The sequence below is a fragment of the Apteryx rowi genome, unplaced genomic scaffold (assembly GCF_003343035.1).
Source record: "Apteryx rowi isolate R43461 unplaced genomic scaffold, aptRow1 scaffold_97, whole genome shotgun sequence".
NCBI classification, from domain to species: Eukaryota; Metazoa; Chordata; class Aves; order Apterygiformes; family Apterygidae; genus Apteryx; species Apteryx rowi.
The window spans coordinates 2,317,592-2,332,940 of record NW_020451282.1 but is presented as its reverse complement, the minus strand read 5'-3'; the positions used below and the strand labels follow the sequence as shown (position 1 = coordinate 2,332,940).

The following is a 15,349-nucleotide window of genomic DNA, read 5'->3' as shown; positions in this document are numbered from 1 at the left end:
AGATTCTGGAAAATTCTTAATGTGAAACTTCTGTAGATATTTGTACATAATATGGCCAGGATGGCATATCAGGTCTATAATAATGGCACCGAATTAGCATTTATTTAAATGATGCATGGCTAAAAGTGTGGCTCAGGCCCAATTTTTCTTCCTCCCATCATCCTCTTTTTAAGAAATGTGTACTCTGTATCTGGACCCCAGCAGATATAAATAATAAAGCTGTCCCTACAGAAATGAGTTCTAAAAATATGAATTGTCTAGAGAATAGATTTCAGAAATTGTACCAGCAAAGTTCATGGCAGCCACAGAGTCCAACCTGTGTAGTTAGGATTTTATTACGCACTACTGATCTCTGCATTCCGTAACAATTCAGTATAGAAGCAGATTAAAGTTTTAGTATATTTTATGGATCAATAAGGAATAACGGTTTAGTGAAATTACTAGTGCTTGGCTTGCATTTTCTTATATAGGTGACAATAATTAAAGTACACTTGAATATATCTGATTATATAACTAGTGCAGTTACGCTACACTAAATTTTTCAAACTCATTGCAGCAAGCTCAAGCTCTATTGTATTAAACAAATCTTATGATGGGGGGGAGGGACAATTACCTACTGTATCAGATTCTGCAAATAATTGCCAGCTAGTATAATAATAATCCTAAACAATAGGCATAAACATAGTTGTAAAAAACATTTCCAATTTCATATATTCATATATCATGAATTGGATCCCAACATATATGAGACTTAAAATCACCAAATATTAATAAAGTAATATATTTTGGCCAGATTTTCTCTGTCTCCTGGTTTTGAACCTGTCTGATGCACCCAACATGCATCTCAACCTTTCCTCTGCAGTCACAGAAGTTAGAAACTTGCTTAAAAAACACAAACAAACAGAAAAAAAAAAATCCAAACCACAGGAAAAAAACCCAAGGTCACAAAGCAGAGACCCTGGCCCAATCACTGAAACAAGAAAACACACCGTGAAAGACTCAAGGTTCAAACTGCATGTGTTGTTAATACAGTATTATATTGCATAATAAGCGCGTATGGGCTTGTGCACACAAACAGATAGGTGCCACTGAAAGATGGACCCGAGGAAAGAGTGGAAAATAAAAATCCTTTTCCCCCTTTATTTTCCCATACCTCTCCCTTGCTCTTCAGTGAGATGAAGGCCAAAATGAGGATTTCATGGTCTCTTCTAATCAGACACAAATGTATTTTACATTTAGGGAGAGGGGACATACAGAGTAATTTACATAAATTCCTACAATAAAATAGGCAAAGCAGCATATGCATACCCATAGTAGGTGGCAGAACATGGGAGCATTAGTCCTCTCCTTCCTCTGGTCCCTCTACCCACTCTCAGAGTTCAATACACACTCCCACACGCTGTTCATTCTCCTTCTCCAAACAGTTTTCCATTTTCTCTTCATTTTCCTTCATTTAACAAAATTCTTAATGCAAGGTCTGACCACAGTAACCCTTCAGAGATATCACAGCTGTCTCCTAGTGTAATTTTCCTGAGGTGGCCAAAAAGATCAGGTTTTCTGCATTTCAAATGATATTAAATACAAGTTTTTATCTTCCTTATTTTTGATTGGCAATGAATTTTAAGCAAAATGGCAAAGGGATTGAGAGAATGTGTTTTTCTTGCTGGTAGCACTGGAGAAAGCAGTAGACTGACATCAAGTGGCCGGGAAAGCTTTGGGGTTTGACCTCTCCTGGAAGGAACCTCTACCATATGCAGCTACTGTTGGGATCAGTGGCCACTGGATATCTCCTTTAAATTGCTCCTCCAATTTGCCTGCAGATGTTTTTTCATGCTTTTGGAGCAGATGATTATGCTGCCAACCAACTACAGGAGCAAAACCCTGCGGAAGCACTTGATAATGTTAAGTGTTTATTCCATTTTCTCTCTGCCACTGAAGCACATCGCATGTGTTATCACCCCTGCAACAGGCGTCACTTCAGGTAAATAGGAGAGTAGAATGAAAGAATCCCAGTAAGAGCAAGAACATATCAGGAGAAAAAATGAGAAAGGAATTAGCATGAAAGTGAAAGGAACGGAGGATTTTTGAGAACAAATTTGAACAACTTGAAAAATGAAGAGAGAAAAAAAAAAAGAAGGATGCTCATACCATAGCTGATCTACAACACAAGAATGTTTAGGAGACTGAGAAATGAAACATGGGAACACAGTAGAAGCCAAACAGTAAAATTAAAAGATTTATTCCAACCCTGCTAAAAATTATTGTAATTATGAAGGACTGTCACAGAAATGTTCATAACACACTGTGGAATGAAGCTCTTAAAGGAACACATTTCTAGAAAGAAGGAAAGGACTGGGCTTTCTAGGCACAAGTAAAATTTAAACACCCCAGGTTCAATCAGGGTATTTGTAGGATTTGGTGTATGAAGAAGCCTGTCTTCAAAAAGTAAAGATATGTCATTTCCCTGCTCTGAGGAGTCACTCACGGGTAAGGGGAAGAAAATGTGCAAAATCCTTTTTTTTTTTCATTTAAAACTGCTAAACACTACCATATGGCCAGTCGGTCTCTTAGCGGGAAAGCATCTGTTCAGGAGAATTAGGATTGAAACAAATGGCAAGGTAAGCAAATGAAAATGAAATGGGAACTGCATTTGAAGATGTAAGACAATTCACACACAACTGCATAATTTTTAGCAATTTAAACTGGTAGCACTGCAAGATTATTTTCTGATAATCCTAGCATCTGCAGCAGAGTAACTTTGACCTTGTACAGCAGGATTTCATATTTTTCAATGAGCCTACTGAGGCTGTGCTATGAATAGCAGAAAAAAACAACATGTAACTGTCTCAAACTCTCTAAGAAGCTATGATATTAAAATTTGGAATCTGTACACTGTAAAGCAGAAAATCCTGTGTTACTGCTTCTTATGCCTGAAATGCTCACTAGTCGGTCTCATTAATTACGATATGCAGCCACTTCAATAACAACATTATAGGTAATTAGTGCCATGAAATGCAATGCATACTCATTCCTTTCTCTGTGCAAATGATCTGGTGTAGGTCATAACGTCACCTCTTCTGTACCGGATCCGAAATTCTCTGTCCTCATATGCAGCATTTCAGTGGCTGAATCCAGATTTGACTTAAAGCTGGCTGCACTTTCTCTCTCCCCATGGGACAGTTAAGGTGAAGTAATTAAAAAATTCAGACTTGACTCATCTGTAAAAAGCATATGGGTATGCATATGCTGCTTTGCCTATTTTATTGTAGGAATTTATGTAAATTACTCTGTATGTCCCCTCATCTGTGTAAAAAGCAAGAAAAATGAAAGAAAAAATAACATCTAGCTAAATCTTTTAACCGACTCTAACTGAAGTAAAATTACAATGCAAAGTTTAAAAAACTCCTTACAGCAGGGAGGCCTTTGTCTCTCATAAGAATTTTACACAATTCAAATTAAAACTGTTCTCATAAAACAGTATGCTGTGGCCGAGTCCCAGTGCATAGTCCAAGACTATGTCACACTGGCTCTTTTATGCCTGGCTTTGCGACTGGCCTCTCAAAGACACTGTGGATATCACAGGGCTCAATGCCCCACCCTTTGAACAGAGTCCAGACTTGGCACAGGTAGGATAACCCATGCTTAAGACGGAACAATATCTTATAGGGTGTGTCTCATTCTCTAAAGAAGTTTTTCTCTACCACTACCCAGCCTCCTGTCTCATATCTACAGTTCACTAGGTTTTGCACATTTTTATTTATACAGATTCACACTGAGGTATTTACTCTGATCAAAATGCAAAATCCTCTAAAGCGAAAAGATTTCACTGACTTCATTCAGTTTTGAATCAAATTGCAAACTGTTCCTATTACAGAGGGGTTTAACATCTTAACATCAAAATGGACATTTTCCCAAGTATTCAACATGGGTACAATTCTGTTCCAACTTTTTAAAGGACATTTGAGTACCAATTTCCCATCAAATTAACAAGTGAAATATAAGGAAACTTACCACAGCACATTTCTGAAGGGTTACTCCAAATCCCGAAGACACTGGCATTTTGGACACATCTTCAGGCTGTGGAGGAAGGGGAAAAGTCTACATAGTGTATGAAACCATCATAACTCGCAAACTGCAGCACAAGTTAAATTGTGTGACAATGAAATATGAGAAAGAAATTTACAGTATTAACCACCCACAAATTTAAGAGCTTTTTTATCCCAATTAGTATTTTTCGCTAGTCCAAATTTGTATAAAATATTTATTCCCACATGTAATTACTAGCATCTTAATGGATGTTTTCATCTTTTGGCTATCATAACAAATTACACTGAGACAAAAGTTCATGCACAAAGAGAAAAAGTTCATCAAACAACACAGATGCATTTTATTACTATGCATCTATCAGAATTTACATGACATTCACATAGCTGTATCTGCCAATATAATTATTTGGAAATCTCACAACTAGAAGTTGCTATTGCTGAAGGCACCTCAAGTGAACATAATCACCTGAGACAGAATTAGAAACTATGTACTAATTGGGTAGTAAATTCCCAGCATCCGCTTCTGATATTACTGCTATGAACCGTATAGATATTAAAAGCGGCAAACCATCTTTTACTGACCGGTTGGTGGTTAACGGAAGACTCTCGTTTGAACAAAATCTTCTTTGTCCACGAGGGTATCAGAGCAAACAGGGAATGGCTCCACTGATCGCCCACGGCTGCCGAAGCCAAGAGCAGGTCGCAGGCGTCCCAGGCTGGAGGTACCCACCCTGCCAAAAGCCAAAGCCACACCGCGCGTTAGAGCGAGAGCATCTCGCCCGCGCGCCGGCCCCTGCGGCAGCCTCGAGTCCAGGAGGGGGCTGGCGATACCTGGTGCTCCACACACAGTGAAAAGCACATTCCCCCTCGTAGCACTAACGTCCCAATAGGCAATGGAGACAGGAGGCTAGGTAGGAAGCAGGGACGTGACGGTGGGGTGACTTGCCCCAGAAAGCCCAGCAGGGCTTGGCACAGAACTGTGCTTCCTAACTAGGAAATTTGCCATTTAAACATAAAGCATATTATGCACAAATTAACAGGTTTCAGCTTTAAATCAACTGTTAATATTTTGAACACAAAGAAAATTTTCAGAAAAGTGTCCATAAATGAAGAACTCTATAACCTGAGCGGCCTGTGTGCTAAGGGTGTTCTGCTTCAAAGATGCAGTCTGCCAATTAACCATTAAACATTGCAATACATATGCAGAATAAAAATACTTCTCAGTGGAGCAAGGGTTTCAGCTGAATTGGAGTGCCATCAAATCAGACACTCCACAATTTAGTAATTAGGAATATCAATGCTACCCTATAATCTGTCTCTCATTTTTTTCAGGAAAGATTAGGCTGTGATATGACACAAAATTACAAGAACTTTGAAAAAATAATTTGTTATCACTTAACTTCCATCTACTAAAGTAAAAGCACCTACAACACTAATAAAAGGAGCTTAAAATAAAAATCAATAATTCTATACACTAAATTACAATAAAAGTAAAGCTGCTGAATAAAGTGAAAAGAATGTCATTAAAATTTCAAAATGATAGTTGGTTTTCTGTCTTTAAAGAATATATATCTTTCATTCTTTGCATAACAGTTCTCATTTATCACTTATTTTTAAATCCCATATTTTAATCATCAGCAATATATATTCATGTGAACAAAAAATCTCACTGAAAAGCAAGAATTTTTGGCAAATGACATAGTTCTATAAAGTTCTGAATTTTTTAAACCTATTAAATGTTAATGTGATACAGAAAGCTGAATGTACTGACAATCTCATTAATGTGAGAAGTTTCATTTTTTTGAAAAGGCACTGTTTGGCTGGAGAAAACAATATAAAGAAATGTTGTCAGGTGTAAATAGAAGACACATACAGCACATTTTTATATATTTATATAGAATATTCTGTAAAATGCTGGTCTAATATCAATTCTCACCATTTAGACTTGCACCTGAAAAGAAAATTGATGCCTAGAAGAATTGGTATGCATGAATCGCTGGAAAGATTTTTGTTAACATAATGAATGAGATACAGTCCTAGCGCTTAGAGAACCCAGATGGACATCTACACCTTGGGGAGTTTCACTGTCTTTCCATAGAGAGGTCAACTGCAAAACTGGAGTCACAGATGAACACATTGCAGGAATAGCATGCTTTTTATTTGGGAGGGAATGGTTTGTACAGGATAAAACTGTGCATATTCTGGCCAGGAAAAAACTAGCTATTCATGTTTTACAATCAGTTTTAATACACTTCCCTAGGTTTTACCTACATACTTAAAACATTGTTACAGAACGCAACAGACTCAGATTAATTCAGGGACTGTATAATAACAAGAAAAGCTTGGTAAGAATAGTTACATGGGTAATAACAACAACAAATTTCTGCATGCCTTTTCAGTTGGTATTTTTTCAAGGTAGTCATGCATGCCATACTGCAGTTTTAATACTACATAAGCGAAAGGCCAAGACACTCAGCTATATCAGGATGGCACCAACACTGAACTGTAAGTGCAGTGCTGGGATCAGAAGCTTACAAACCTTCTAGCTACCAGCCTGAGCCCGCTTGGCCCATGGGACCCTCCAAGAGGGCAAGTATAACATATGGCACTGCTTTATTTCCTACACATCACTCTCTAGTGCTACGTGAGATGCCCTGCTGAATCCCACCGGGCCTCCAGCTGCTGCTACAGTAAGGCACAGGCCTCCCAGTGGTCCTGCACTACCTGCCTGCCCCACCTCAAGTGACTCTAAACCTGTGTTTGGACAACAGAATCAAGCATAGTCCTCAGTTTTGTACAGACATATCCAAAGTCTGAAGATTCATTTTATATTTACTGTGCTTCTTAGATATTAATGCAATTGCCACCCCATTTTTATGAACAAAGGTGGAGCACCAGCTCTCCTTTTCATTTTCTTGTCAGACTAGAGAAGATGCACTTTGTTTTACAGTAAACAGAAACCTTAACTGAAGACATGGAGCTTCTTCTTAAAGCTTCCTAGGATCAAAAGTCAATATGGCAAAATGCCTGGGTTTGCTGGGCAGCTACAGCCTTAAAAATGCTTCTTCTTTAGCAGACCATTTCCTTCTTGTGCATTTTGGATGAGAGAGGTCAGCCCAGAAGAGGGTAATTGCTTCGTGAACTTTCTTTTGTTCTTGTGCCCTGCATAGATCTTTATCACCATACCCATCTGCACTTTTCTCATGGCAGCAATTCCTGATACTCCCCTCCAGAGAGTATCAAGTCCCCAGTAACCAATTTAATTGATTGATCATGTTTGCTTCTCAATAAATCTCTTCATTATTAATTACACAGACAACTCTGTTTTCAGGTTGTGCTTTGTCATCACTCACAATCCTGAGATAATGTGGCCAGCTCCCAGCATACATTTCCAGCCATGTTATTTGGCCACTCCATCACGGGTAATTAGAGGTTGGGGATTTTGCAGGTTCTTGACATTATGTTAAGCAGCCTGAACACCGTTGATGATTACAAGGACACTTCCGCAAATCCACTTGTATCTTCCCAGCACTCAGTGAAAGGTTTTGCTCAAACAGATACCATCAGCATGATGCATGTCCATACAGCAACATTGTGCCACCCCCTTGCTCCAGATTCTTTCTCATCTTTCACAATAACTTTTAACAACACACAGTCAGGCTGTTTTCTAATGCCCTGGTTTCCCTTGCCAGTAAGGCAGTGCTTTCCTATCTCATTATTTTTTGTACCATCAACTGTCAGTTAAATAAAATAAATCTTTCCTGATCCACACATAGTTAACTGTCACCCGACAGTTATTATTCACATCATTCCAGCTGTCTTACAAGAAGGTAACTGCTTGTCCATGTAACTTTTTGCGTACTCTTAACTTGAAGACAACAGTAACTGTATTTATCATCATTTATTTATCTTCTGCCTCTTTTCAGACAAGGTCCTAGACAGATTGTAGATAGCTGATCATTGCTTGAAAAGCTGAATGCTCAATAACTGAGAAAGGATGTTATAGGCATAAACCATTCCACAGTTTTCAAGTCTATCTTTGATTTCTATTATGAAAATGGTTTTGTTAGAAATAGATTCACCTGAGGTCGGAAAATACTAATAATTGACTGTTGAGGCCTTTCACTAACAAGCATCGAGCTTTCTTTTTGATACCCTGTTGCTTGGAAATAAGAGCACACCATTGTCAGTGCTTCTTCAGAGGTGCATCCTAGTTCTCTTATGGATTCTGCAGTCTCTTTATTCATTCCACTCTCTTTTCCTCCTACAGTTTCAATCTTTGCCATTTTTGTGGCTGTTTTCAAAAAAGCCATTATTTGAGCTGCATGTTCCTCACTGCCATCAATATCTAAACTGAAATTATTCCTACCCCTTTTCAAAACTGCAACTTTGCTAAGCAGAGGAACAGTTTCAGCCATACACACTGCCAAACTGTCCAGCCCAAACAACAGCCACCTCTCAGCCAGGCTTGCCAGGCTACTACTGGGACCTCCCAGAACACAGTGCCTCAGGCCAAAACATTTCCCAACAAGCAAAGTAGAAGAGCAGGAGGCTCAGTCTGGGGCTGTTCTACCTGAGGCTGTCAAAGAAAATAGTTCAACAAAGAGAGGCAATAATTTCACTGTCTGTTTGAGATTTGAGACTATATATCTATCTTTAGATGAGATTTTGTTTTGTTTTCCTTAATAACAGAAATTAAATAGTCCACATTTTTCAATCTATTATCAAGTTGTTAAATACTTTATCATACTTTCATTAGCACATTACTAAAATATTTTCCAGTGATTTAATCCTCCATAAACCCAATATAAACACATATACCAGAACCCTGTCTTAAACTGCATATTCCTAGATAATCACCAGCGGTGGTTTGTCAACTTTATATTGAATTATAAAACAAAAATGAGAAAATGAGTGTTAATATAGCTGAAAGAGTTGGAAGATAGGTGCAACATTTTACCGCTGAGGTTACAACTGCATTCATTCAGTCCCACATACGTGCAACGCCACAACATGAAGTGACAGATGCACAACTGACCAGAAAAGTCTCTGCTATTCAGTGGTGTTCAATTTTATTCGCTATCCACCCCCAGGCAATCATTTGCCAACTCCACTGCTTTGTGCACTGCTGCTTGGGCTGGTGAACTATTGCTCTTTTGGACCTTCAGCAGCCATATTGGTGGCACATGCCATACTCTTCTGAAGGAGAAGTCTGACACCCCCAGCTCTCCCCAAGTTTGCTTGCTGCCTGGGGTGTGCAAATATAGAGAGGATCCAATGTGGTACACAGTGCACCTACCACATGGAGCTTGGGGTCATGGTGGGTCTGTGTCTGGAAGGTCGGGTATCTAAGAAAGAAACTGTCATCTGTTTACAGTTGCCATAACGTCCTTTGATAAGAAGTTAGTTTTGAGTAACAACAGGGACCTTCAGTGTTAAAGCACAAGCCTTCACCACTTGACTAAAAGGGTCCTGAACATGGTACTGGCACAGATTGCTATCCATGGACTACCATTAGAAGGGTGGGTATAACACCCAAGATCTACAGTGCCTTACTTGTTCTTGATACAAGTTGAGATGAAGGCAATTATTTGGCACAACAATTAAATAGGATGATATGAAATTAAATAGTCCTGTAATAAGCTGGCAGCAAAGAATCCAATATGCCCTTAGGGCTCCCATTCCCTTACAACACATCCCATCCTGTCAATATACAGTAGGAAAGCAAAGACTAACAAGTTTGTGAAATGCCAAGTTCAGTATTAAAAACTAGTTCACATTGGGGGGAAAAAAAAGCAATTTAACAAAGACAGTCATTCTAATTCTTAGCTCTCCTCCCAAGCACTGCATATTTCAAATCCCAAATCTGCAGCCTGATTTATTTTACCCTTGAATTCCAAATCTGCAAAGCTTTGAGTTATTTTGGCTTATTCTAGTGGGGAAGAAAAGGGTTAAACATACTTGTTTACTGTATTTTTGTTATTGTTGTTTTGAATTAATTCCCTGCCCAGAAAACCATCCAGGATACAAGATCCAGTTTAAAGTCCTTTCAGTTACATACAACAATGAACAGGCAAAGGTAGCAATTTACTGTATTTCAATTTTGAATGTTGCCATTAGCTTTTCTTGTTACAGAGTCAAAGAAACTATGGGAATCGATGAGACAAAACAAATCTACTTTCCAGGCCATGCTTTGAATAAGTCAGAGCAAAGACTTGAACATAACTCTCTCAAATTCACTGTGTTCCCCAATCACTGGGCAATTCTGTCTCATCTTCTCCAGAAACTACTCAAAAAAAAACCAACAAAAAAAAAACTTTCCAACAAAAGCCCTAAAACTGGTGTGCTGTCACAAAGTTTCTATCTGCTGCCTTTTCAGTGCCGAATGTTTTATCCAGAAGTTTCAATCTCACTGCTTTCTTTGAGAGTTTCTTAAATAAGAAATAAGTATGCTAACATCTTGATCAAGCAAACCACTGAATACTTAGTTTTAAATATGTTAAAAAATCTTGTTTATCAGAGTGGGACAATTCTCGGGCATAAAATCAAGCATATGATTCAATGCTTTGTAGCAGCCCTTCCTGCAACATCTATATTTAAGTCCTAACAAAATGGAAGAGTTTCAACCAATGACTACCATAAAAAGATAAAATGTGTCAAAATTCTCCAATCACCCCACTTTCTCTAGTGCCAGAAGGTTCTTCTGAACTACAAAACTGCATGCATTTCCTTTCTCAATGGATGGTACATTAATAATTTGCAATCAATCAGAAAGAAAGATGCAAGCAGCAAATATTACACTGAATAAACACAGGAAAAAAACAAGGAAGCTAAGCAAATCTGAATTATTTGCTTTCATATTTAAATTAATAAACTCATTTCTGAATTAGCCATGGCATAGGGCAAAGAAATTAGAGGCATCTCACTAGATGACCGTTTCAGACCATGTAATTTCTTGGCAAATTCATCTTATGAAAGTCATCTCCTGGGGAACTGCAGCCTCAGCCACTGGGGTTTCTATTTCAGACACTACATTGGCCCATCAATGTACTGTAGGAGGATGCCATAACCTTTCGGTGTATTCATCTCCACTACACTCTGGTGAGGTAACACACTATTTATTATCCCCATGTAAAAAATGAAGTCTAGAGACACAGAGAAACTAAGTGATTTGTTCAAATATACACAGAGAGTCTGGCAGTCAGCTCTCAGACACAGCTCTTCCAAGCTATAAGTGACTCATACAAGTATAAGGCTACCCCGCTTCACTCAGATTAGATAAAACAGCACTGGAGATGCTCAGTGTATCTGAGACCACTGACAAGTATACTTGATGCACAGCATAAAGAGTATTTGCATCCCAGCGTCACCTCCAGACCCCCTACTTCTATCAGCTATTACAGTGGCTGAGGTCTTCAAAAATAGCTTCAGGTGAGTACAACACTGCAACAGTACAACAGTGTTAGCTATGGGTAGCAAATGCACAGTGGTTAAGTTAGCACCTGAAAAGGAACAAGGTCCTGATCAGCTTCAGGTAATAAGGTTTTTCCACAACGCTGAACTTGGGGCATCAGAGGAGTGCTGCCCTGTACTACACATCCCTCTGACTAGTGAGGAAAGAAGGCTCCTCCTGGAAACGATTCAGAGCAGCATACAAACTAAGGTCTTCTCACAGAAGACCAACTTCTGAAGTTGGACTGTCCAAACGCTCCCCTGTGGCCCCACAACCGACAGTCACCTTGGCAATAACCAGACACCAGGAGCGCTTCCCCAGCCACCACCTCTGCACTGCAGGACTGCACTCCAGGGCAGAGATGCCAAAGGCACCTGGCTCTGAGATCGCTAAAGGCGCAGGTCCACAGTCAGGTATAGGTGGTCAAGCTCTAGATCCTCTTGCACACCAAAATTATGGAGCAAGGCCCACCACTATCCTGGGAGCCATCTGGATTTTGTTAGGTGAGACTATACATCAGGAAATAATCCTGAGGGGATGCCTCTAGATCCAGACCACTTCATTTCTTCTGCTTCCCTCACCCCTTTTCCAAATCAGAGCCCAGGTAAAACCAGGGGACAACTCCAGTGCCTTGCCTGCCTGCACACCCATGCCCTTGGAGTCCTGGAAACCCAACAGGCTGAAAACAACCAGAGAGAGTTAAAATAGTCACATACCTGTCATTTCCAGACATTCAGTCTCTTTTTGAAGCCACAGATTATCGTTAATAACCTAAAGTTAACACAGAAGAAAGCAATTATAAAACAGAACTGTATTCATAAATTTCTAATGTGGCTTAATTGAACTCTTAAATGGGATTTATGCTTTACAATTAGACAGAATTCTGTTCCACGAAGCCTCAAGTTTCCCAAAAATTAACTAGGGGAAGAGGTACAACATTGGTCTTCATTTTGCCATTTTCAACTGCAGAACTGAGGATACAGAAAAACCCAGTCACTAGGAGTCTGTAGGAATCTGTCCATATTGGATGAGGGAAATCACATCTACTAAAATTAGGCTCATTTTTTCTTAGAAGCATTGCATGCATCCCTTGAAAGAGCATGGGCTAAAAAACATAGCTTGTTAGCCAATCTGTGACAGACTCCTGACCCAGACCACAGAGATCCTTACAGAAATCACAGCTCTTAAACTTAAGTAAAAGAAACTAGTATTTTTAATTATAAGGATCCCTGGCTTAATCCCCAGTGTTTTGATCAGGACAGTAGTAGTCATACAAGCAAGTTTTCATTTAATAAAAATGTTTCCTGTGAGAGAAAATATCTGGTTATGAACAGAAGCTGATTAACAGCTAGCTTCTAGGTCTGCTGAGTGACACGTCCAGCACTTGTAGTTTCTGTTTGCTCTCACGCGCTACACATGAGCAATGTTAAGTACTATAGCAACACCACCGCTATAACAGCAAGTTATGGACAATTTTATTCTTTGTCTTCTTGGGAAAGTCATCATTTTGATTATTGCTAGCACTATAGCTTTAGTTAACCTTGTGTGAAAATAGTTATTATTTCCGACAGGGCACTTTCTCTCAAAACAAGGAAAATACTAGACATCTCAGAAATTTGGATGCACTAGGAGCCCTGCATTTTAAGTGGATATTGCTCTGGAAAGGAAGTACATATAGCTAGATGAGAGGTAGCTCTTCCAGAGAAAGAAAAAGAAACAACAGAAAAACTGAACATAAAAAGGAACATTCAGCGCAGTGTAAACAGCTCAGATACAAGACCCCAGGCACTGAGCTCCTCAATGGCTGCTATTTGCAAATCTTCACATATCTAGTTGTACAATTCTTTCTGTATTCCAAAATTTGTATATAAACAGCATTATGCCAAAGATTTCTAACTCCATTATTAATTTCTTCACATTAGTTAAGCAATCTATATGACTCTAAATTTTGTCCAGCCAATCATCTCAAGAAGAAAAAAAGATAAGAACAGGAAACTCCAGTGGAAAACTTAAAACAAAAAAATGGCTGATGGCAACATATATAATGTATATGGCAACTATATGTGTGTGTGTGTGTATATATATACACAACAATAGAAATCACATGTTAAAGGGGACATTGCCAGAAATTTCCAGAACAGTCTCCAGCCCTGTCCGCATTAAGAAAACGTGTACCAGTACGACTAAACTGATGCAATTACCCTAGTATAAACCTCTGACACAAACACAAAACAACAGTAGGACTGCCTATTACAGTAAGCGTTAATGTAAATCCTGTTTATAAATGTAAATACAACTCTTCTGCATTGTATCAGTACATATATAAATGTGAACAGTTTCTTTGTAAATGAGCGTGTAATAAAAGTAGACAAATGGTGCTCTAAGCATGCATAAAGGTATGCAGAAAATGAGGCCTGCTAACTAACAAGCTTTGTTTTCTGCCTCCTAGGAAATTAGTGTACAAACGACTATGGATTTCCACAGAATCCAGGCATTTATTCATCTGCGGTATTACAACAGTCCGTGCATAAAAATCTATGGTGTTTGCATGCCCGCGTGTCTCAACTACAAATGACGTTACTACACTCCCTGTTTTTGCTTCTGCATTATCTGACATTCTGTTCTTAATACCCTACCCTGGAAAATGCAAACTTGATATTCTACACAATTCTTCCACTCGACTGCAGAGCATGTCCGTAACACCAGAGGCATCACGAGGAGCTCCACATCGACGAATGGGGGGTCCGGTGCCAACTCTGCAGGCCAACACTGCATTACACTTGGAAAGTAGTTAACTTAATGCAGTGAAACTGCCAGCAGATATTCTCCCAAGTTTAGATAAATTTATCTTTCGGGTGGAAAAAACAAGGTTTTTTTACTTCATTTTCCAGCAATAATTTTTCCTGTTGTTTAGGTCTTTTAGTACTCACAGGACAAAATAATTGTTCATAACTCCCTCCCTCAACCCTGCCACACATTCTGAAGTATTCTCCATGTGGGCAAAACAAAACAAAAACATGTTGATGGTACTGAGAGAGCTAGATAAATATCTAAACACAGAGAAAGAAAGACAAATACAAGCCACATCTTAAGTCATCTAATGGCATTTCTAATAGCGGTCTGGCACCACTGGGTGAGAGTATTGTGACCAGATAAGTCAAATACATCTATTGAGGAAGAAAAACAGCTGAAGGGAGTCACTGTGAGGATGCGGTATGCTGAACCATGATGACCCACGGGCGGTTTCCTGACTCCGTCCCTGGCGCAAGGCAGACGGTGCCCAGGAGGCATCCTAGGGGCCTGCTGGGGGTTACAGACACACCAGCACCCTCAGCAGTGACTCGCAAGCACAGGAATGCAGCTGACTACGCGGTTAAATTTTTAGGCCGGTCTTTGGAATGTGTTTAGCCTGGGCTCAACTACAAAGAGTCCCCGGGCAGAGCTGGAAAACTGCGGATCGCTGGCCGCGGCCTGCTCCCGGCAGCCCGACCGCGCCGCTTGCGGGGGCCGAGTTTAACGACGGGGCCGCGGGCTGCTCCCCCGGCAGCAGCAGGGCTCGCACGGTCCCCGCCGCCCGCAGGGACGCGGCCAGACCGGGAGGGCTGTGGGAGCCCGCCGGGACACACCGGGAAGCCTTCCCGGGAGACGGGAGCCTCCCGCAGCCGGCGGGCCGGCCCCTGCCTGCCCTCGCCGGGGCGCCCCGAACCGGGACGAGTTTGCGCCCGGCGCGCAAGGGCCCCAGCGCGGCCGCGAGCCGGGCCCGGTGCTCGGTTTCCGAGGCGCCGCTCGCGCGCCCTCAGGCACCGCGGGCCCCACACGCGCCCCAAGCCGCGGGCGACCCGGACCCTCC

At 40.4% G+C, this 15,349-nt stretch overlaps 1 protein-coding gene across 8 annotated transcripts in view; it reads right to left on the bottom strand.

Moving 5' to 3' along the window:
• Nucleotides 1–13,510, bottom strand: part of EVC2 (EvC ciliary complex subunit 2) — a 77,744-nt gene extending 64,234 nt beyond the window's left edge. For 3 of the 8 annotated variants that reach the window (XM_026054769.1, XM_026054768.1, XM_026054767.1), the window contains exons 1-3: nucleotides 12,216–13,510; nucleotides 4,629–4,777; nucleotides 4,012–4,077 (exon numbers count right to left, since the gene is read on the bottom strand). In XM_026054769.1, coding sequence (XP_025910554.1) covers nucleotides 4,012–4,077; nucleotides 4,629–4,777; nucleotides 12,216–12,222 — 222 coding nt within the window. In that variant the 5' untranslated portion in view covers nucleotides 12,223–13,510. The remainder of the gene's footprint in view (nucleotides 1–4,011; nucleotides 4,078–4,628; nucleotides 4,778–12,215) is intronic. The other 5 variants (XM_026054765.1, XM_026054766.1, XM_026054770.1 and 2 more) reach the window with 2 other exon arrangements.
• Between the last annotated feature and the right edge of the window lie 1,839 nt (nucleotides 13,511–15,349).